The sequence below is a fragment of the Quercus lobata genome, chromosome 5 (assembly GCF_001633185.2).
Source record: "Quercus lobata isolate SW786 chromosome 5, ValleyOak3.0 Primary Assembly, whole genome shotgun sequence".
Lineage (NCBI taxonomy): Eukaryota > Viridiplantae > Streptophyta > Magnoliopsida > Fagales > Fagaceae > Quercus > Quercus lobata.
Genome location: NC_044908.1, coordinates 34,171,635 through 34,195,223, shown reverse-complemented (window position 1 = coordinate 34,195,223; position 23,589 = coordinate 34,171,635). Strand labels below are relative to the sequence as shown.

Here is a 23,589-nt window from a genome sequence, read left to right as displayed (position 1 = left end):
ATAATTAACCTAAGTAAATAATTGGCTAATTCATTAGGTTAAACTAATCTGATTTTCAAGAGGTCTAAGCAAACAAACAAACAATATATATATATGGGTAAATAAAACACCTAATAATTTTATTTGGAATAAATAATTTGCAAATCACACCGATAGATTACATGTTTTTTATATTTTTAACATGCATGCTAAATTTCACTTTAATCTAATTTTATTTACTATTTAATTCATAAAAATATCTTTGATTCATAATTATAAACTATAAAGACTTGAATTTTAAATATTTGATTGAGGCTCTACTCATAAATTTTTTATCAAGGGGCTCACATGTACCACATCGTTATATCCTTTTCTTATACGCCATGCTTTATGCTTATTATGATTATTTTTATATGAGTTGGCAGAAGATTTTCTCATTATGAGAGTTGAGTATGATATTTTGTTAAGCTTAGTTGGCTATCCAGATCATTATATTAATCATAGATATTTTTCTATGCAATTTTGATAATTATTCTAATCTCATCAGCCTTTTCACCTTCCTGTTATATTTGTGACCTAGTATGTGCTCAATGGAACGGTTTCATGCATGGATGTCAATACCGTACCGTACCGGCCGTACCGGCCGGAATATACCGTACCGGCCAGCAATCCGGTACACTCGACCCCCTTGTTTCGTACCGGAAAAAATACCGGCTGTACCGGCCTCGTACCGGTCATACCGGCCAATTTCGGGCAATACCGGCCGGTACCGGGCGTACCGGCCGGTACAGAAAAAAGATTTTTTTTTTTTTTTTAAGTTTTGTAATTTTTGAATTTTTGTTAGGACAAAATGGTAACTTATTTGTATTAACTTATTAGTATTATTTGTTTTCTTAGTATGCAATGGTAACTTTTAAGCTTTCTATTTTATTTTTTTATTTTTTTTCCCTTTTAATTGATACTAAAGTCTAAAACCATGAATAACTAGTTCTAAATTGAGGAAATGTTTTATGGTAAACTTTTATATTTATTATAATATATATACATATACACACAACACACACATACATACACACACACACACACACATATATATATATATATATATATATATTTATATTTATAAATATAAAAAATAGCAGTAAACCCGAAACGGTACACCGGTATCCGAAATATATCGTACCGGTGGCCAAACCGATACGGCCTCCGGTACGGTATTGACATCCTTGGTTTCATGTGACAAATGATCATTTGAATGTAAAATCCGCATGGAATAGAGCGGTCTTCTTAACTTTTAAGTTTTTTGGAAAGAATTCTTTTTTTTTTTTCATTACTCCAGTAATATTTTATTTTCTAAAACTGACAATATAGACAAAATATTACATTATTGAAAATTTTATATGAGTTAGGGATATGACTTTAAATTTGTAATATCTATTCGAAAAAATGAATTATTTAAAATAGAAATAATATTTTAAACAAAAAAATGGACCCTACTTGTTTGCTGATTATGAGCTGCAGGTTTTCATAATTAGAGCACAGGAAAATAATGTATATTCTGAACCCTGTCAAAGAAGAAGAAGTAAACGGTTTTTCTCCATTATATTAATTTCATGGCTACACTGTTAACTTTGCATGTTAATTAAGCGGAAGAAAATAGTTAAAGTTTGAGAGACTAGCTAGTATATACATGTAAAATTTACTAGTTTACTTCAGGTATGCTTTCTAAATCAGGCTTCCACCCTTTGCTATCATCATTAGCTGTGAACTCATCTGCGCTATCTATGCCCTTTTTGATATGAAGTTGAGAAACCATTTCATCAACAGCGACTACTCCCTTTTGTATCATCTCTTGCAGTTCTTTCTTTGTAATAACCAGTTTAATCCTCACCACTCCACTTTCTTGCACAGCTTCCTCTTCTGGGTTTGCAAACCTCACTGTTTTCTTCTTGCCTACTTTTGGTGATGACAGAGGAAGAGGTAGTAGATAGTATTCATGATTTCCGAGAAGTTTGGTGTCTGGTTTGAGATGCCTGAGGACAGGAAGGGTGCCTGATATTGCATGGCCAGGAAACTCTGACAAGATTTGGTGGACTTTCATGGGTGCTTTGTATGTAAGGATTTTCCCATCTGTTTTCCTGATCTTGATAACTTTATCTTGCAGGCCTAAGCTATTCCCCATGGTTTTGTTTAGTGAGAAAAACCTTATAGTTTAATGGTGGTTTTCTAAGTGGAGAGTTTTAGAAGTAGATTGTGTTATATTTAAAGGAAGTGGCTATAGAAAGTAACCTCATCATGTTTAAGATATTACACAAAATGACCTTATCTCTCTCTGGACCCCATGAAGTTGAAATTCTTGTTGTCTTTGCTGGACCTTTCTTTTTTTCTTTTTCTTTTTCTTTTTTTTGGGAGAACTGTCTTGGCTGGACTCAAGAGTTCATATTCTATGTCATGACCTCCTAATTGAAGTAATCATGACCTTCTTGAAAAAACTTGAGGATCGACTTGTGATTTCTTTGAGTAAAAAGGGGTGAGACTGAGTCAGGATTGCTGGAAATTAATATGTAAGTGAGATGAACCTGCACGAGGAACATGTTATTACTTATTTTCAAAAGGCAATCCATGAGATTTTAAACATTTTAAATGAGATTTTTGAGTAGAGACGGAGCAAAATGAGATTATCTCCTATGATACCACGAGAAATTATTAAGAATTACTAATTTAAAACCCAATTTCACAGCTTATGTCAATTTTAAGCTAACTAACAAATTAAGCCTAATTGCTAATGTAATTAGCCAATTAACATATGCATGGATATAAAAACATAGAAGCAAATCCCAATCACAATACAAGCAGCCCAAACACATTGAAGTGTGTTGGAGGAAACACAACAATAATGGAAATAACCCAACAAGAAACTGAATAATACTTCTTTGAATATTATTAATGTAAAGAAAGAAATTACACAACACTATTTGGACTGAGGCGTGACGCTCGCTCTCTTTAAGGAGATTCAAGCCCTTAGTTGGCTAAACTTTGTAACCGGTGCAGACCTTCTCTGACTTGTCCTCCCCAGGATACAACAGCCCAACAAGTGTTGTATGGCTAGAACAACCTCTACACAAAGTGTTCAATCCCAAAGCTCCACCAAAAAGAACACCCTTCTTTGTTAAAAACCTCCCTTTTTTTGTGTATATTGTATATTGCAGTTAATTGGATTGTGTATGAATGAGTCTATTAATAGGCTCAATGGGCCTCACGAAATTACTACCAAAATTATTCTGATTAATTAGGTCCATTATTCTGCTGTAGTGGGCGTTACAAGATTAATTGTTGGATATTAATCTGATGGGCTGGAGTTACACAATTAATGGTGAGATAAGGAGTTTTTTAAGAATGAAAAGGCTCAAACGGATAGTCCATTAAGTGGGTTAATGGCTCTTCATTGTCCATAATAAAAATGGAGTATTAATTCGGGCCATTTACTCACCAACGGATATGGTAATTATTCTAAATGGGTTGTCAAGTAAGAGGATCCAAGAGACTGATTCATTTCCATTTTTGATACCTCCACCTTTCACCTCTCCCTTGCACACATATCTAACCCAATATCTAAGACAATTCATGTCAGCCCATTAATCACCACAATTAAAAAGAATAAAATAGTATATCTCCTTTTCAATGTGGGATTAAACATTTTCACTAACTCCTCATCTTCCATATTCACTCTCATATCTTTACATTTATGTTATAACATTTATTCATTTTAATTATTTAATATTAAAATGCTCCAACAATCCCCCACTCATTTTAATATTAAATTTTTTAGTTAAAAAGAGATTACCAAGCAAAGACGAGTCATTATGCATCATGAAGATGTGCTCTACATTGAACCTTCACTTAGTAAAATAGCGATATAAACTCCAAAGTTATAGTGGTCTCCGACTTGAATTAGAATTGCTTTAGGGAAATTAAGTGTCACTGCTTACACATAACAACCCAGGTGTTGACATGAGCTTTTATAGCTAGCACTTTACGACCGTGTGCTGATCCCATTTTTATAAGTGTATTTGAGATTAAGTCCAAATCTTATAGGGAGCGGCCCTACCCCCACACACACATAGGTGAAATTTTGTCAAGGGTGCTCTTGTAGTTCTAACACCCTACTCATACGAGCTACAAATTTCATTAAGAGTTTTTTACTCAACATCTCCACATTACAGGATAAATGCACTTACATCATAAGGATGAACAATTAAAAAATTATTTACAAAATAAATGATTAAAAGGAAATAAATTATGCATTTCTTACGACTATCGTATGATTCGTTTTTCCCATTGAACCCAATTCTCAGGATCTCTGGTCCTTGAGTTGGGTATCCTCATACATGGCTCATGATTCTATGGACTTTAGTCCCATCCCCCTCGATGTATTCCAGACCCTATCTTTTGCCAAGGCCTTGGTAAATGGATTTGTAAGATTATCATTAGATTTAATATAATCCACAGTTTTGATGCCACTACTCAAATAAGATCACACGGTACTGTGCTTTCTTCTTATAGGTCTGGATTTACCGTTGCAGTAACGGTTTTTAACTCTACCAATTGCGGCAATGCTATCACGATGAATTAATATAGGTGGAATTGGCTTTTCTCAAAGTGGAATTTCATATAACAAATCTCTAAGCCAATTTGCCTCTTCAGTAGTTGAAGCTAATGCTATTAATTCGGCTTCCATTATTGAATTAGCAATTATTGTTTTCTTTTTAGATTTCCAACAAATAGCACCACTACCTAAGGTAAAAATATAACTAGTGGTAGAGAGAGAATCACCTAACAAAGTATTCCAATTGGCATCACTAAAAGCTTCAATCACAGTAGGGTACTTTTTATAAAATAAACCATAGTTTTTGGTACCAATTAAATATCTCATGACTCGCTCAATAGCTAGCCAATGATCTTTACTAGGCCTTCTAGTAAACCTGCTTAGCACTCCTACCGAATATGCAATGTCAGGTCTAGTACAATGAGTAGCATAATGCAAACTACCAATGATGCTAGCATAATCCTTTTGATTAAAAATCTCATCATCAATATTCACAGGAAATAAATGAACACTAGAATCAAAAGTAGAAGCTACACTTTTGTGATCATAAAAATTATATTTTCTCAATATTTTCTCAACATAATGTGATTGATCAAGAAATATTCCATCACATGTTTTTGTAATTTTCATGCCCAAAATAAAATTAGCCTCACCAAGATCTTTCATATCAAAATATTTTTTGTCTCATTTATAACATGCATATTTGAGCCAAAAATCAACATATCATCCACATAGAGGCTAATAATAACATGTAAATTATTCCATGATTTAGAATAAATACATTTATCACATTCATTTGATTTATAACCATTCTCAATCATGCAGGAATCAAACTTTTCATGCCACTGCTTAGATGCTTGTTTTAAGCCATATAGGGATTTAGTTAGCTTACATACCTTGCTTTCTTGTCCAGTCTCTACAAAGCCTTCGGGATAATCCATATAAATCTCTTCCTCCAGGTCCCTATTTAGAAAAGCAATTTTTACATCCATTTGATGAATTTTCAAATCAAATATTGCAGCAATAGCAATTAACAATCTAATATATATAATTCTTGTTACTGGATAAAATGTATCAAAGAAATCAAGATCAGCTTTTTGTTTAAAGTCTTTTGCAACAAGTCTAGCTTTAAACTTATCTATTGATCCATCTGGTTTCAACTTTTTTCTAAGGACCCATTTACAACCTATGGTCTTACAACCCGGTGGAAGATTTACTAATTTCCAAGTTCTATTAGAAATTAGAGATTCCATCTCATCATTTACAACCTCTTTCAAAATATAGCATCAGGTGATGTTAAAGCCTCTTTTAAATTTTGAGGATTTTCCTCAATGTTAAAAACATAATAATCAGGACCAAAATCCTTTTCAACTCTAGCTCTTTTACTCCTTCTAGGTTCCATTTCAAAATTTTCTTGATTTTGTAAATGTGAAGTAGAAGAACTAGGTTGTGATAAAATATTTTCTTCACCCCCACTATTTTTCAATTTAAAATGAAATTTTTCTTCATGAAAAATTGCATCACCAGATTCAAAAATTATTTTGTTTTCAAGATCAAAAAACCTATAGGCTGCACTATTAATCGCATAACCAAGAAAAGCACAGGTAGTAGCTCTTATACCTAATTTAGGCATTTTAGGGTTAGTAAGCCTTACATAAGCAAGATAACCTTATACTCTCAAATATCCCAAATTTGGCTTATGTCCTTTCCACATCTCAAAAGGTGTGTGGTGTGTGACTTTTTATGTGGCACCCTATTCAAAACATAACATGCAGTTAAAATAGCTTCACCCCAAAAATGTAAAGGTGCACCAGATTCAATTAACATGGCATTTGTTAACTCAATTAAAGTTCTATTTTTTCTTTCAGCCACACCATTAGAAGCAGGTGAATATGGTGCAGTAGTTTCATGGATAATTCCCAAAGACTGAACAAATGAGTTGAATGCACTTGATTCACACTCACGGCCTCTATCACTTCTTATTCTTTTTCTTTTTCTACCGAATTGATTTTCAACTTCTTTTAAAAAAATCTTGAAATTTTTCAAAAGCATCACTTCTATTTTTCAACAAATAAACAATTGTATATTTTGAGAAATCATCAATAAAAGTGATAATATAGCTATTTCCTCCACGAGTTAAAATTCCCTCAAATTCACATAAATCAGAGTGAATTAACTCAAGCAATTCAGTATTTCTTACAACACTTTTATGAGGTTTTTTTTGTAATCTTAGCTTGACTACAAGTTTCACATTTTTCAAAATCTTTTGACAGTCTTGGAATTAATCCTAAACTACTTATGATTCCCACATATCTACTATTTATATGACGCAAACGAGCATGCCAAAAATTAATAGAAGAAAGCATATAAACTGAACTGGTAGATGTTTTATTATTCTCAACATTCAATTTAAACATACCATCACAAGCATAACCCTTGCCCACAAATAATCCCTTTTTAGTGATTACATAATTATCAGATTCCATAGTTTACTTGAAGCCAGCCTTGTTAAGCAAAAAACTTGACATCAAATTCTTCCTCATGGACGGAGTGTAAAGAACATCTTTCAATGTTAGCACACGTCTAGAATTGAATTTCAATTCAACCTCACCACTCCAAAGAACCTTGGTTTTGCTAGAGTCACCAAGCATAATAGTTTTTTCTTCTTCAAAATAAGTGTACAATTTGAACCAATTTTTGTCATAGCAGACGTGTCTATTAGCACCAGAATCTGTCCACCACCCTTCAACATATTGCACCATATTGATGTCCGTAATCATAGCCACTAAAGGCTCTTCGGTTACGTTAGCCTGCGAGGCAGATTCACGTTTCCAAAATTTGCAACATCGGGCAATATGCCCACTCTTGCCACAGACAAAACAGGATCTATTAAATTGATCTTGTGAAGAGGGTCCTTGGTTTTTATTGTAATTTTTCTTCGGGTTTCCCCTTCCTTGAGGTCTATTATTATTTTTAAAGACTCTCTTTTTAGGCTTCAATTAACCATTTCAAGGAAAATGATTTTTGGACATATTATTATTGGCTGAAATAAGGTTTACCTTTGTGGTGGAATTACCATTGCTCTCTTGTGTCATGAGTGCATCTTGTCCTCTAGCCTCCTCCTCCACACAGATGCTTGTGATCAAAGTCTCCAAGGATGTCTTCTTTTGTTTGTGCCGCAAAGTCTTTTGGAACTCCCTCCAAGATTGTGATAGTTTACCAATTATGCCAGTTACCACCAACTTGTCTCCAATCTTTATGCCTTTGGATCTCAATTCTGCCACGATCATTTGAAAGTCTTGTGCTTGATCCACCACCAATTTTCCATCCACCATTTGGTAACAGAAAAATCTACTAGCAGCATACTTCTTTGCACCCACCTCCTCAGTATCATACTTGCTTTGTAAAGCTTTCCAAATTTTCTTAGCAGAATTATAAGTTGTATCATAATAATCATAGAAATGGTCAGCAAGACAATTCAAAAGATAAGAGCGACAATTATATTCATCTTTTGTATACTTATCTATTTTTTCTTGATGGAGAAACTATATTCTTCCTCACTCATCTCATCGGTAGGAACTTTTGATGGATTCTTGTCAGTGAGAATGTAGGAGACTTTGAGAAGACTCCAGTAGAAGAGGACCTTTCCTTTCCACCTCTTGAAGTGAGAGCCCTTAAAGTGAAAGGGTTTGTTGAGATCTCCAACAGACTCATTTGGTTTCTCTAATGTAGACTCCATGTGATGAATCTCCTTAAAATTGTTGGTGGAAACACAATAATAATAGAAATAACACAACAAGCAATTAATGTGGGATTAAACACCACAATTAAAAAGAATAAAATGGTCTCTCTCCTTTTCAATATAGGATTAAACATTTTCACTAATTTCTCATCTTCCATATTCACTCTCATATCTTTACATTTATGTTATAACTTTTATTCATTTTAATTATTTAATATTAAAATGCTCCAACAAAGTGTTTATGATGTGTAAAACAAAAATTGAACAAAAAGCTCTTCAAAGCCACTATAAATGTCTATTTGGGATTCGTTTATTTTACTGAAACTGAAAACTTTTTGCTAAAAGTACTGTAGATAAAGGTAAAAGTTAACTAAAATAGTACAGTGGAGCCCATGAATAGTAGCAAAAATAATCTAAATGGTAAAATAAGCTGACTTTAATTGGTAGCCAAACACACACTAAGCCTCTGTTTGGATACTAATGAAAATGAAAATGATTTTACTATTTAACTTATTTTTGCTACTATTCATGGCCCCACTGCACTTTTTGGTACTATTCATGAACCTCGTTGTACTATTTTAGTTAACTTTTACCTTTATCTACAGTACTTTCAGCAATAAATTTTCAGTTTCTGCAAAATAAATAGTATCCAAACAGACCCTAAGTATGCGTTTGGATTGAGATGGAAAATTAAAATTATTTTACTATTCAGCTTATTTTTGCTACAATTCATAGGTCTTACTGTACTTTTTTTAATATTTATGGGCCTCACTGTACTATTTCAACTAATTTTTACATTTATTTACAGTACTTTCAATAATAAGTTTTCAATTTCAGTAAAATAAGCGGTATTCAAACACACCCTAAGTTTACAAGTCACTTAGCTACAAAATCTTAATTTATTAGGAAGGGTAAAATATAATCAATTAACCGTTATTCCAACAAATAATGCTACCTCACAAATCATTCCTTAGCTTTGGTCTTCACAATTAATTTTGGAAATTATGATATGACAAAAAGGATAAAATATCAAAATTCGTAAAAATGTTTAAGAAAAATGAATCTGAATTAGTAAGAATAGCAAAGCTCAAACATCTTACTTATCTATTACCACATAGAACCAAGTTTACTGAGTTAGATCTCGACAATGACATTTGCCAAACAAAAATTTGTTACCTAATTTTTTAAACAAGTAGACTTAGCGTGTGTTTGGTTTCAAATTAAAAAGTTAGCTTATTTTACTATTTAGATTACTTTTGCTACTATTTATGAGCCCCATTACACTTTTTGTTACTATTCATGGGTCGCACTGTACTATTTCAACTAACTTTATCTTTATCTATAGTACTTTCAACAAAAAGTTTTCAGTTTCAATAAAATAAGCGAATCTCAAACATACTCTTATTGAGTGTTAAGGCAATGAGTCAAATCCATAATGTGTCATCTCTGCGTTAGGGAGTTAGGACTACCAAGTGGATTCCCACCAGAACCCATTTTTAGCTAACTAGGGTGAATGATCAAGTAACAATAAGTTCCAGTGGGGCTGCTACAACAACTATTTGTCTTGGTGCTTGACCACTGTGCACCATATATTGGCCTAGCTAGCTACGTGGTTGACTACATCTATTGCAACATTGACATCTGCATCTGCTGTGCTCTTTTAGCAGAAACGTCACAAAGTGCTTATTTAGGCCGGCTAGGCACTAGACCACGTTACACTTTTCTTCTTTCTTCTAGTGTTTGGATGCCAAATTAATTTCACTCTTCAAGATAATGAGAATATGTTGGAGTGAAAAGAGAAATATATACATGATTTATATTGTGATGCTAACTATTTACTGAAAGTAAAATACCAGTTAAATCGCAAAAAAATAAATAAATAAATAAATAATCAAACAGCCATGTGTTCAATGCTTGTTGTGCAAATCATACGATGCACGATGCATTTGTCGATTAAGACTATTAGTACCCCACAAATTAAAAAAAATAAAATAAAATAAAAGTGTAAAAATAGAAAATAAAATTAAAACAAAAGATTGATGAAACTTCCTAAATTAATAAACAAACAGGCATACGTGCGTGCAATGCGTTTCTGTAAATGTACCTATGTAAACCAAAATTAAGTAAATCTATTTTTGATGGACACTTTTAGTTTAAAAAACAAGGGGAAAATAAAATCACAAAATATATAATAGTCAAATATTGAAAATTAAAACATGCGTGTCTTTTGTCTTCATCTATTAAAAATAACGTGTGGCGAGTATAAACTTGGTAATAAACTTTTCCACCTGTCATGACTCATGATGAGGAAACATTGGCATGAAACGCACTGTATTTCCTCTTTAAAATTATTTTTTAGATGTCAAGAATTAAAGAATACAATAACATGATCTAGACATAATAATTTTTTCAGTCATTTTCATAATTATTGACATTTTAAATTCTATTGAAGTAACATCACTTACATAATTTTATTAGTACCGAGCACAACATATTATTTCAACAGTTATGAAAAAGAATTATAAAAATTGTTGTGTTTCTACGTTTTTTTTTTTAATTAATATTCACCCAATCATCCATTTAGACTATAATCATTATGAAGCGGATTCATGTCATTGTCTATGGCATGTGTGGTCCATTGGTTAATTGATTTTGGTTTTTCGAGCTCCAACTACATGTAGGATATGCCTCGAAGACCCAAAAGTTTGAAGAAAAAAAAAATGAAAATGGTTTAATTAGAGGAGCAGGATGAAAGTTGCAGTTTGAAGCCAATTGATCAATAAAGGAAGAAAACAATGGTAAACGGTGTGCTGGGAAAAGTGGTAATTATCACAAAGCAGAGTCTGGCCAAGTTGAAAGAAATTGCAGGAGAAATGTCAGTGTGAACCATGAAAACGATTGTGAGGCATTTGGTGCATGAATTTTGGAGATTGGAAAGCTTCACAAAAAAGGTTGGGCTTAGTGCTGACAGCTGAGTGATGATGTTTTCAACACGCTTGCTTGATATAATACCTCTCTAGCTCGTGGGTAATTCTATTTACTAGTGGAGGTAGGAAATGGGTTCATTCAACTGGAATTTCCAATGGAAACGGAAAAGGACAATGATTTTTATTTCACCAAGGGGGCACCACTTTGTTGGCTGAATTGCCCTATTAGTTATCATCATGATTTAGATGTGACACTCAAATAGTTTAATTACGGGAAAGCTTTTTTTTTTTTTTTTTTAATGGCTGGGTGGAGTAAAATTTTCAAGAACTCATTTGAGAACTAAGCAAGAAATAATGTGACCCATGATAAGAAATGGCATATTGGAGAATGATTTTTAGCATTGAATTTTTCAGTTAAAATATTTGTGACTAATTAAAGAACTATTTAGTTGTATTGGAAGATTTATCATGGTTTAAACTTCATATATGATTTGAAGTTAACCCCATGAAAAATAAAGAAAAATGAAAATCCTAAAGAGCTTTCATATTCTATAATCATGGCCTATCACATTTTACGAATTCACTCGTATATCAGTGTCACTGTCAATGATGCAAACTTTTCTTTAATTTTTTTTTAAAGGAAAAAAAAATACAACTGAATAATAATCATATAATTATGAATGATTGGTCAATATCAATATGGATTCAAATTATGAGTAAATAATTTTGAAAGGGATAATTGAGGGACTCAAATAAATAAGGTGATATTATTCAGCCAAAAAAAAAAAAATAGATAAGGTGATATACAAAATGGATTGGCAGCCACCCAATAAGCAGGGGTACTATCCTTTTACTGCCACTCAACTTCTATCACTTGTGGTTTGTGATGGAACTTATGCTGCATTGAATTTGAAATCGCTATCTCTGTATATTTTACTCTCTTTTTTTTAAGACAATTTATCCAACTGTTGAAACTTACCAGAAAACGGAATAACCAAAAGACTAAAATTAAAATGAAAAAAAAATAAGAAAGAAGAAGAAGAAGGCATTGCATCCTTCATGGACCGGGAACAAGAAAAGAGAAATAAATTTGGAAAAAAAAAAAAAAAAACACTTGGCGGTTCTAGAATGGCACTTAATTTACCATTCCAGAATATCTCTAAACATAAATAGAAATTATTCATTTAGACTTATATATTCATACGTACAAGCAATCATAGAACTAGGCAACGATTATTAAGAATAAAAATGAAAGGGGGAAAGACCTTGGCCAATGATTGTTTGCCAGGAAAAACATTTGGATTATTTCCTTAATGAGGAAAAAACGTTATTTTTCACAAATTAGATATATACTCTTTTTCTATTATTATTTTCATCTTAATTTTATGGTTCTGATAGAACAAGTCTAATGCCACAACTCGCCACATGGGCCACATGGACGAGTTGTGATATAAGTTGTGCCACAAGTTATGGCACTAGACTTATTCATTCTGATAAGGATTAAGATGGCGTAATCAGTTATGTCAGCATGATGCATGCACCTCCCTTTCTTTCTTTCTTTCTTTTTTTTTTTTCTTTTTTCTTTTTTCTGAGAATGCACCTCCCTGTATTGAAGAACAAAAACAAGAAAAAGTAAAAGAAAAAAGCCACTTTCTTTGGGGCCTAGAAAGAGACCTATAATGATGTATTGAAGTGCATAGCTTTTCTTGCACATATTATAGTTTATGTTGCAAGACCGTTGCAACGGTACATGCCACAGAAAATTCTCATTTAGAGTTTTTGGGTTTTGTTTATCTTTATTCATGTTGTTTTCTTACTCCAAGCATGAAAAATCTATATCATCATTTTAAGTTCATCAACTTCAAAATTGGACGATTAAAGTTTATACAATTAGGGTAACGTTTCTTCTCTACTAACAAGTATATTTCTTATTTCTACTACCATTGTGTCTGTGACCGTGAATTCTTTATGATACTTCTTATTAATTTTTATACGGACAGGATATTTGTAGTAGAGTTCTTGCTCTATATAATGTAAGTTATCATAATTACAATCATGTGTGACTTTATTATTGACTGTATCTAGTGACTCAAAGATAGATAATAAAATAAAAAATGAATAATTATATAAATATAAAAAAAAAAAATCAAGTATAAATTTTTTATACTATATAGTTATATAAATAATTAAAGTATGACTTCTAAAATTTACAACCCCAATAATTTTAATTGGTCCAAGAGTCATATATATATATATGAATGGCCAATTGGCCCGTAACATGTACCCAATCTCTTAAAATAAAAAAGAAGCTTTTTAACATAAAGCATTTCCTTTAAAAAATAAAAAAAAAATTATTAAATCGAGAAATAAGAGACTACGAGCCTTTCAGCAAATGTTCCTCATTTATTTCTATTCTATGGTAGTTCCTCTTGGATATGCGTATGTCTGCCCTTTTTCTTTTTCTTTTTTCCTTCAAAATTTTGATAGAGATAATATACATCCGAAGCACACATAAATGTTTTAATTCGTCATCATATTTTCAGAATTGTGCAAATGATTGATAAGGAATATAAAATCAACAACCTACGTATTGTTTTATAGAGTTATCATATTTTCTTCTGTAATTATTGAACCAAATTTTCAATTATGAATATTAAAATTAGGTTCACAACAAAACGAAGATGATTTTTTAAAAGACTACATGATTTTATACATTGAAAGAGAAACTATTGTCAAATTTAGTATAAAATCAATAACAAATGATTTTCAAATTTTAAAAAGTGTCGAGCTCCATTTTGATTGATAATTAGTTTGAAATATATTGAGAAGTAATTATATTAACTAGAGACAAAGTTTTCCTGCAAACTTAGTAACTCTCACTAAAAAGATTAATATGACTACATATTTTGAAATTTTAACTATTGGATTACATGTTTTTATGTCCTTAACACTCATGTTAAATTTCATATCAATCAAATTTTATTTAGTATTTGATTCATAAACTTATTTTTTATGCATAATTTTAAATTATAAAAACTTGAAATTAAAACATTTGAATGATGACATAGTTATTAATCTTTAATCTTCTGAAAATTTTGCAAACATGAAACATATAAAAAGAAAATGTAATTCAATGGTAGATTTATTAAAATTCATATTTTAAATAAAAAGATATTGAGTGGAATTGTAGCCATTGACTACAACCAAGTTTATAACCAAACTTTGTCCATTAACTAAATAGATTCTAGCTTAAATTTTTCTAGATTAATTTAATCGTGAAATTGTTTTAGTATATTATTCATTCCCAAATTCCAAGAAAAATAAATTGTTCATGTTTTGGCACCCAAAAATTGAATTTTGATTCTAATGTGAGTTATTAATGGATGTAACAAAGTTATTATATAATAGTGACCCTTCTACTGCTTGTCCAAATTAAATCACATTAAAAAAAATTTGAAAAAAGAATAAGAAACCTAGGTTACAACTTACCACACAACATGACAGAGTCTACCATCTGATTTAACATAAACACTATGTTATGTAACCCATCACAATCTAATAATAATAATAAATAAAAGGTGCTAGTACTTAATGTGATGTGAGTTCCCAATACAAACATCAACAAATCCTTAGTCCCAAAATTTGAAATCGACCATAGATTCTCGACAAATTAGATTGGATCATCCACATGAAATTTTTATCTCCATTCTATCCTATTTGAAGTCTTACTCTTGCAACTTGAGTTCCAAATAGATGTAATAAAACTACTATCATATGTGACATGAATAAGAATCCCAGATTACAAGGTGACATGGTTGCATTTACAATCAAATTTGAACGTACACACTATATTGTATGTAACTCTCTAATTAAATTACTAGATAATGTGCCCGTTTGGATTGGGCTGAAAGCTGCGTCTGCGTTTGTTCTTTCACGTTTCGTTCCTTCTCTTTTTTTTTTTTTTAGCCGCAACATTTGACTTTTCCACTGTGAACAGTGCACCTGTGCACTATTCACGGGTCCCACAAATTACACTTTTCAGCAACTTTTTCATTAAAAATTGGTCACATAGCACTATTTATATATACATTTAAAAATTATTTCGCTACAGTGTTTTTAGTTTCAGTTTTCAGTTTCAGCAAAAATAAGCTGTATCCAAACGGACCCAATGTCTCATGAGATGCACAAACTACTTTACAATTTCATTTGAAATCATTTTATGCATATTAAAACATACATATAACACTTATTTTGTTGTATAATACTTATATTTGCCCACAATATTGTTGAATTTTTTGAAACTTGATTTTCTTAATTCATATTTTATTTTAAAAAATTGTATAAAACTATAAGACTATAACATATTACATTATTTAATGTCAAGAGTAGATTTTCTTTTTTAAATTGACTAAATGAATTTGAAACCTATAAATAAGAAAGCATAAAATACTTTTATATCCTAAAATTACATAAATTTAAATAATCTCTCAAACACTTCCTCAACCACTCTATTCTCACAACCAAATATGGAAAACTCAATCGCAAGCACTCAATTCATTATCTCAATGAAATTAAAGAAATCATTTGTAAGTATCAACATAAAGAGAACGTGAATAAACAAAGAGAAATTGGCTAAAAACACATCCATTTATCAAAATTTAATTGTCTTTAGTTGGGATTTTGTGTCCTTTTTTTTTAAAAAAAAAAAAAAAAGCATAAAATACTTTGAAATCATCATTTTTTTTTTTTTTATCACTATGACTCATGCCACACAAAACAGCAGTAAAAATTACACACACACACACACACACACAAAAAAGGATAACTTCATAAATAATCGATTAGAATATTTCATTTTTTCTTTAGTTCTAAAAAAAATAAAAAATACAACCACCACACATCCTTAGTGCAATGGTCACTCCACAAGTATAAGTGCTTATAGAGTGTGGGGGGCAAGGGCCGAGATTCAAGTCTCCAAGAGAAAGTTTCACACATATAGACACTTAGATTATGCTAGAGTAGAATTTCTATCTTGTATAAAAAAAATAAAAATAAAAATACATTTATGACTTTCCCAAACCAAAATCTCAAACACCCAAAAACTCAAAGTGAATCATAACCTTCACAAAATCTACAACATCTGACTTTAACATCAAAACCGTAAGCTACCGTTTCTAAATAAAAAATTCAAGCCCCCTTCCTTGGTCATTGCCTACTCGTACAGGTTAGGATCAAATGGAATTGTAATGTTGGAGTTATGTAGATGTCATTGAAATGTTGAAAGTAAATGGCATCGTTTTTGGTTTGAGTGTATTTGAGATGGGATGGCATGAATGACTGTGGACATATATATATAAAGGAGTAGAAGTGAAAAGGGTAAATGGAAATACAAAGATTTTTTTGTGAGTGGGAGAGAGAAAAAGTCTTGAAATATTGAACCAAATGAAACAAATAGTAATTTTAAAACATTGAATAAAAAATGTAACAAAAAGTTGTCTTGAAACATTGAACCAAAGGAAATAAAGAGTCCCTATTTTTAAATTTGTTTTTATCTCCAATGTGACTTAAGAGTATTTCAATTCTCTTCATAAAGTGCGCCACATGGCAAAATCTCATGCTTTCCATATGAAGTCTTTGCTTCTATGGTCTTTGCTTTTATATATATATATATATATATATATATATATATTGACGTGAAACAAAATAAATTAAATAAATAAATAAATAAAAATTATGACACTCTAGTATTTCGTGTGCTATGAATTGGAGGAGAGCTTACTGTTTGCTTGGGATGTAGGGATTCAAGATGTCCGATCCTATTTGAATGCAACTCCAAGGTTGTTTGTGATGCTATGACTGGATGTAGTGTTCCACCTTCAGTGATATGCAACATTACTGAAGGTATTCGACATTAATTGCAGGACTTTTGACAGGCACAAGTTTCAAATGTTTATCGATAGGGTAATCACCCTGCTCATTTATTAGTGCAATATGAAAGGCATATCGTTGATTATGTAACTTAGATAGAGGAAACTACTTCTATGGTTGAGTACATTGTGGCTCATGATGTAGCGATGTTATCTTCATTTTAATAAAAGTTACCATTTCTTATCTCAAAAAAAAAAAAAAATGGCAATGTTATTTTCATGTTATATTGTGATATGCCTTTCAAAAATTCATGTAAATACCATATATTATTTAGTATTCAATACATCTAAATAAAATAATAATAAATATATAAAAACTATAGAGGTGTTATAGAACTGTATGGACACGTTTGGGTCTTGGGCCCAAGGTATAAGTGGATCCAAGCCCAATACAATAAATTTGTAGAGAGTGGGTTGAAAAACTAGGTTCTAATGAATGGGACAACAATTATAATGGAGTTTAAAGGATAATCAAACAGAAATGGATTGGATTTCTCAAAGTAAATTGGTCATCGGCCCAATCCAAGGAGGTATGTTCTAATATATATTAATTGGAAATAATTACAAGTATGATTCAGGTTGCTACAATGCTTTTTCCTCCAAATTTCCGATCCCCTCTCCATGGAGAGTCTCTTCTATTATATAGTTCCCTTCCAATGATCTTGGCCCTCCATTTGTTGATCATCCAGTCCACTACTTGGGTACTTGTCGCATCGGACACCCTCTCTAGCCCTCTATGAGTTGATGTAGCCAATACTGTTCAGGGGTCTTTTCTACATAAATGCTGCCAGAAAGTTAGCTGCAGAGCATTCAATGCGATGGCAACAGCTTTCTCTTAGATATTTCTTGGTTCCCATTCTTCCAATACATTCATAATGCATGCCCCTATCAGTAGAGTTTCCTAGAAGGTTACTTTGAGTGATAGGATATGCATTTGATCTGGGCTTCATTTATCCGAGGAGGCGCTCCTCCTCGAACCACCTTTCCCAACCTTTCTGTCCGCATGTTATTTATGGGACTCTAAGCTTAACACCTTTATTACTGTTTATTCGTCCTCGACCCATCAACATCATCGGACAAGGACCAAAGCCTAGTATATGATTTTGGACCCTTATCCCTACAAGAACAATTATGTAGTACTATCTAAATAAAAATAATGGCAAATTTGTTTTTAAGTTAAGAGGTCGTATGATTCGAGTTAGCTCAATTAGTAAAATTTCTTACCGTCTAAATAATAAATTTGAGTTTCAAACTCTACTTACCGTCTAAATAATAAATGGGAGTTTCAAACTATACTTACACCAAAAGTCAATTGAATCTATAAAATACTATTATATAAAAAAAGGATAAGGACAGAAAAAACAAAAAATATTTTTCATAAAAAGTAGAAAATATCCTAAAATAGTACCTGTAAACTGAAAAAGTAATATAAATTGAGAAAGAAGACACAATTTTTTTTCAGAAAAAAGTGTGCTTAACGGGCACCGTGCGGTGCCCGTTAACACAACCCTATAAAAAATATGGGCTTCAGTAATAATGATAAAGTACACGTCATAAATTAAAATACTATTACATTTTATAAATTAAAAATAAAAAAAAATTAAGACATGCAAATTGGACTGTAGATACGGTAGTCAGGTTGTGTACCATTAGGTGTATGATTTTTAACTTATTGCCGTGGATCCAACAACTAGTTTACTCAAAAGAAGTATGATTCTTTTTTCTTCCCCGTTGTTCACGTTGGAATTATGGCCTTCGAAGAACTCAAAATGTAGAAGCAACTCAAATGGGACAAAGACAGTAGTAATCTTTCCTCATCATGATGATCCCAAACTTTAAAGGCAACTAAAACTTTGATTTTCCTCCCAACATTCCTTCACTTTTTTAGTGGCTTCTAGACTGAGTCAATTAATGAGGGGAATCATGGTCGGCCGACGTGGCGCACGAGACCATGACACTATTGCCTCCTAATGGTTGAGCGGCACCGCCTCGAAGAATTCTCTTCATTCTCTAACTTTCACTTGACTTGCAGATTAAACGGTCATTAAAAACAATAATTAATTAATGATGCTTCTTCTTTTCTAACGTCAGTGCTGCATTTCGTTTTCACCACAGCCGCGTGACGTGTCTTGCAAATATTTGTGGAGACCCAAAATGTTACTTTTGCTTAATTGGTCATGGTTGTTGTGGAAACCAAGCCAACTCTAAGCTTTTGTGTAGAAGATACTCTCACGTTAGTGTAGGCTTTTGAAATATAGAATGGATCCAAGGAAAAATTTTGGACGTGCACGGAGATTGAAAATCCAAAGATTTATTAACAAGGAATAACTGTGTATATCACCCACAATGGCGGAGTCAAGAATTTTGCCTAAGGGGTAACAAAATTCCTATAATAAAGCTCTCTTTTCTAGCCCGTAACTATATAAAGTTGTACCCTACATTCTTTCTTAGACCAAATCAAAAATAATTTTTTTTGAAATAATTTTTTTTTTTACCGATCTTTCATGCATGGTACTAAATTTTTCTTTAAATTATTATTAATAATTTGAAAACATAAATACTAAATTTTGTTGAGTTATAAATTGACCCTAGTAAATTAATTCAATTACCCTTTGATTAATTACCTAAATTATATGCAAAACAAATTAAGGCACAAACAAATCACCAATCTAAATTAGAGCGCAGCAACAATTAAATTTAACACAGTGATTTGTTTACGAATAAAGAAAACCTTTGTAGGCAAAAATCTCACTAGGTGAATTTCAGGTTACCACTCCTAAAGAATTCACTAATCAAGAACAAGCGGTTACAAGTACAATAAATCTTACCCTTATGACCTATTCCAAAGTACCTACCTACAATAGAACCTTAGCCTTAATCCCTAATTGAACTTGATCTTGTAGAAGCCTTTTCCTTTGTATGGATCCTAGTATATGACTAACTCCTTTGCACGAATTTCAATATATGACTAACTCCACAGCAACCCAAAGAGGTAAAAACTCCCAAAAGTTGAACACTATTTTTTGGCCAAATCCTAGGATAAATATCTTCTGAAGATTTATTTCTGATTGGTATTGATTTTGTCTAACATTTTTTGCTAATCACTCCCCTAAACTCAGTTATGAATAAAGCCTTTCACCAACACACACCAACCCCTCATAAATTCTCTACTTGTTCTGTTGTTTCTAGATCTTAAATCAACTCCCTAGTTCTTAAGTGAACTTCTAAGTTTCTAAGCTCTTAAGTTCTCAGATCAGCCACTTACTCTCTTAGTTATTAGTTCATAAATATCCCTCATACACTCACCCATAAACACCCATATCTCTTATATCAGAAAAATCCTAGCAAAATAAATGTCTACCAACCCCATGGCCAAAAATTCTCACTCTTTCCATTTTTATTTACCCATACTATCAAAATAGCCTTCACTACTCACTACATATACAATTATCATCATAAGCATGACATGGCATAAAAGTGATCTTGCTGCCCTAGCTAGAATCTCTCTCTCCCTTCATTTCATACTAAGCTTTCCTCATTTATTTGTTATAATTACAAAAATGGATTTAGCAAAAATAAAATTACAAAAATGGAGCCTATAATCTTTGTCTATAGTTTTTTGATTGAGAGCTATAATGTATTTGTAACTATGGAATTTTTTCCACATGTTAGTTTAATGAGACACAAGAGTTTGGTGATGTAGACACTTTCCTTGATCTATGCAACCACTAACAGCTGGACATCCATTCTTTTTGATTTCACTACTAGACTATTTCTTTGTTGTAGCTGGATTTTTCTCCATTTGCTGACTCATTTGCTGTAAAAAAAATGTTTTGGGCCTTCTTAAAATCCTTGCTGGGCCTAACTTAGGTGTGAAGCATAAAAAGTGAATCTTTTAAAATCTCAGCAATAACCTATGGACGTATGTTAAGCCTAACATTGAGTCTCAGTTTTGGCCTCCCTAATTACTATATTTGTCAAAGGGAAAATTTCGCCCCTAACAGGTACTATCCTTTGAATAAGCGGTGTGAGGTTTCTACCACCTTCCCCCGCATCATGGTTGTCAAAATCGTGATCTGGATCATAGGATCGCACTATTTTACAATCCCACCTCACCAAAACGTTTAGGAACGCAATAGGATCATAAAAATGGTAGGATCATACGTAAGATCGTGTAGGATTGTATAGGATCATAGGATCATATGGGATCTTACCAATCTTACCAAAAACATATATTTTTGGTTTTTTTTATGGGATAAATTTTTTGTTTTGATGAAACTTTAAGGGTTTTTATTTTTTCATGTTGTGATGGTAAGACTTTTTATTTTTTATTTTATAAATTTATGTTAACCTAAGCAAATGTTTTCTAATTTCTAGTTCACTTGTAATCAAAATGAAGGAATGCTTCATTATTTCTAAATGAAGAATTTGATATTGGCTTTGCTGCCTTTTAAGCTATAATGCTATTAAATTTGTTTGATCAATATACTAAAATGTGTTCTAATATTACAAAAATATTTTTTTATATATAATTTTATCAGTTGTGCTTGTATTTGTATATTGATTGATTGATTTTTTTGAGCATGCTTCTTAATTGTTGTTGAGTGGTATAACTTGAATAGTTGAGTGTGAAATTGTATCTTGATGTCTTTTGCAGCTCTAGTATACAAATATATAATGTCTACATAGATGATGAAATGGATGATGATGATTAGGAATTTAGGACAATGGTTATAAGAACCTTAGAATGGGAATAATTAAATGTTCACTTCACCTTAATATTCATCTTGCTTTTGGATTTCATATTGTAGTTAACTAGTTTCCATTTGCTAACTTATTTTGGATTTCAAACTTGGAACTTAGAACTTGGAAAATATTTTCCATATGTTTTAATAAATATTTTGGTATTTAGTTGCTAATTAAACATTTATTGAACTTTTTAAATACATTGGGTCAAAACTTAAATATATTTGTTTCATTAATATAGACTTAGCAATGTATGACATGCAAATTACATCATTTTATGCAAATCTAAGTTTTTTTATGGATGAATTTATAATTTACGTGATCATTTAACATACAAAGCCATTGTCAATATGTTTTTTGCTTCAAATCTAAAAATATGTAGAATCTTACGATTCATGATCCGATCCTACGATCTATGATCTACGATCCCACCTACCTTCAACAATCCTACGTAGGATCCCGATTTTGACAACCTTGCCCCACATATAACTAAACTTCTGAGTCTAAGAATTTTTGGATTAAAACTTTCATTACCTTAATTATCTTAAGAGTCCCTAAGAATGACTTTTAGTTAATTAGGTGATTAAAATGAGTTAGACAATAGGTGACCAATCACACCTAGAATAAACCAATGGTTGGTGCAACTCCATAAAATTAAATAAGTAAAGAGACTCATTCACACATACATCACTCTAATGATACAAATACACACACATCATCACATGCAAGCAAAAAGAAAAGAAAGTAGTGGTGTTTGAATGAAAATAACAACACACCCTTCAATGTGGGAGTCAAGGGTTCTTTTCTTTTTCCTAATAAGAGAGAAAACCGGCAACAAATGGCGTCCACAATCACCTTCTTCTACTACCTTCAATAAAAACCCTAAGCAAACATCACAAGAAAACCCAGCAACAAGCCCTATCCAAAAGCCCCAAAAAACCAAAAAATCAACTCACAAAACCCCACTATAAAACCCATAAAAATCCATTGAAAAACACTTAACAAAAAAAAAAAAAAAATAGACAACACCGAAATTCCCAACCAAACACCATAGAAAATCAACTCAAAAAACTCTATTGTTAGTGTGAGAGACCGCGCCCTCAACAAAAGAGAAAGCATCGACACTTCTCTTTTGGGGTTTCGATTATTGTGGGGTTGCCATTTTTTTTTTTTTTTATATTGCGAAAAAGAAACAAGAAAAAAACTAAAAAAATACAGGGTACATGAATAACATCAAGTTCTTATTGATTTGAACAATTACAATTGATAAAAATAAATTATACATGGCTTTGGTCCTAATTACAATCTAAGTAAATAATTTCAAAGTTCTTTATCCTAGTTACAATCTGTCAACAATAAAGACTACTCTACAAACCTAAGATCTAGACTCGGGGGCTAGGTTACAGGATGGGAAGGTATTAGGCACCCATCCTGCCCGAACAAAATCAGGTCTTCTAGACTCTAATGACCATTTAAGTACCCATGACCAATGATATGCAATAGATTATGAAATGCAACATGTTATGTTAGTTTTTTTATATCTATGGCTAAATGTTATTTAGAGACTTTAGATCTACATTTTACTCTTATGTAAAGAATTGAATCTGATGTTTAATGTGGAAAACAATGTTTTGAATAAAAATGTGTAGATCTAATATCAAT

The 23,589-nt window shown here is 31.8% G+C and overlaps 1 protein-coding gene across 1 annotated transcript; it reads right to left on the bottom strand.

The window, feature by feature from the left end:
* Nucleotides 1–1,552: 1,552 nt before the first annotated feature.
* Nucleotides 1,553–2,209, bottom strand: LOC115992874. Its single transcript, XM_031117111.1, has one exon. The coding sequence runs from the start codon at nt 2,159–2,161 to the stop codon at nt 1,682–1,684; it is 480 nt and encodes a 159-aa protein (XP_030972971.1). The 5' UTR covers nt 2,162–2,209; the 3' UTR covers nt 1,553–1,681.
* Nucleotides 2,210–23,589: the final 21,380 nt, after the last annotated feature.

Bases quoted from the DNA above. Each gene is read 5' to 3' on its own strand.
- LOC115992874 (XM_031117111.1), bottom strand. From the start codon at position 2,161: ATGGGGAATAGCTTAGGCCTGCAAGATAAAGTTATCAAGATCAGGAAA.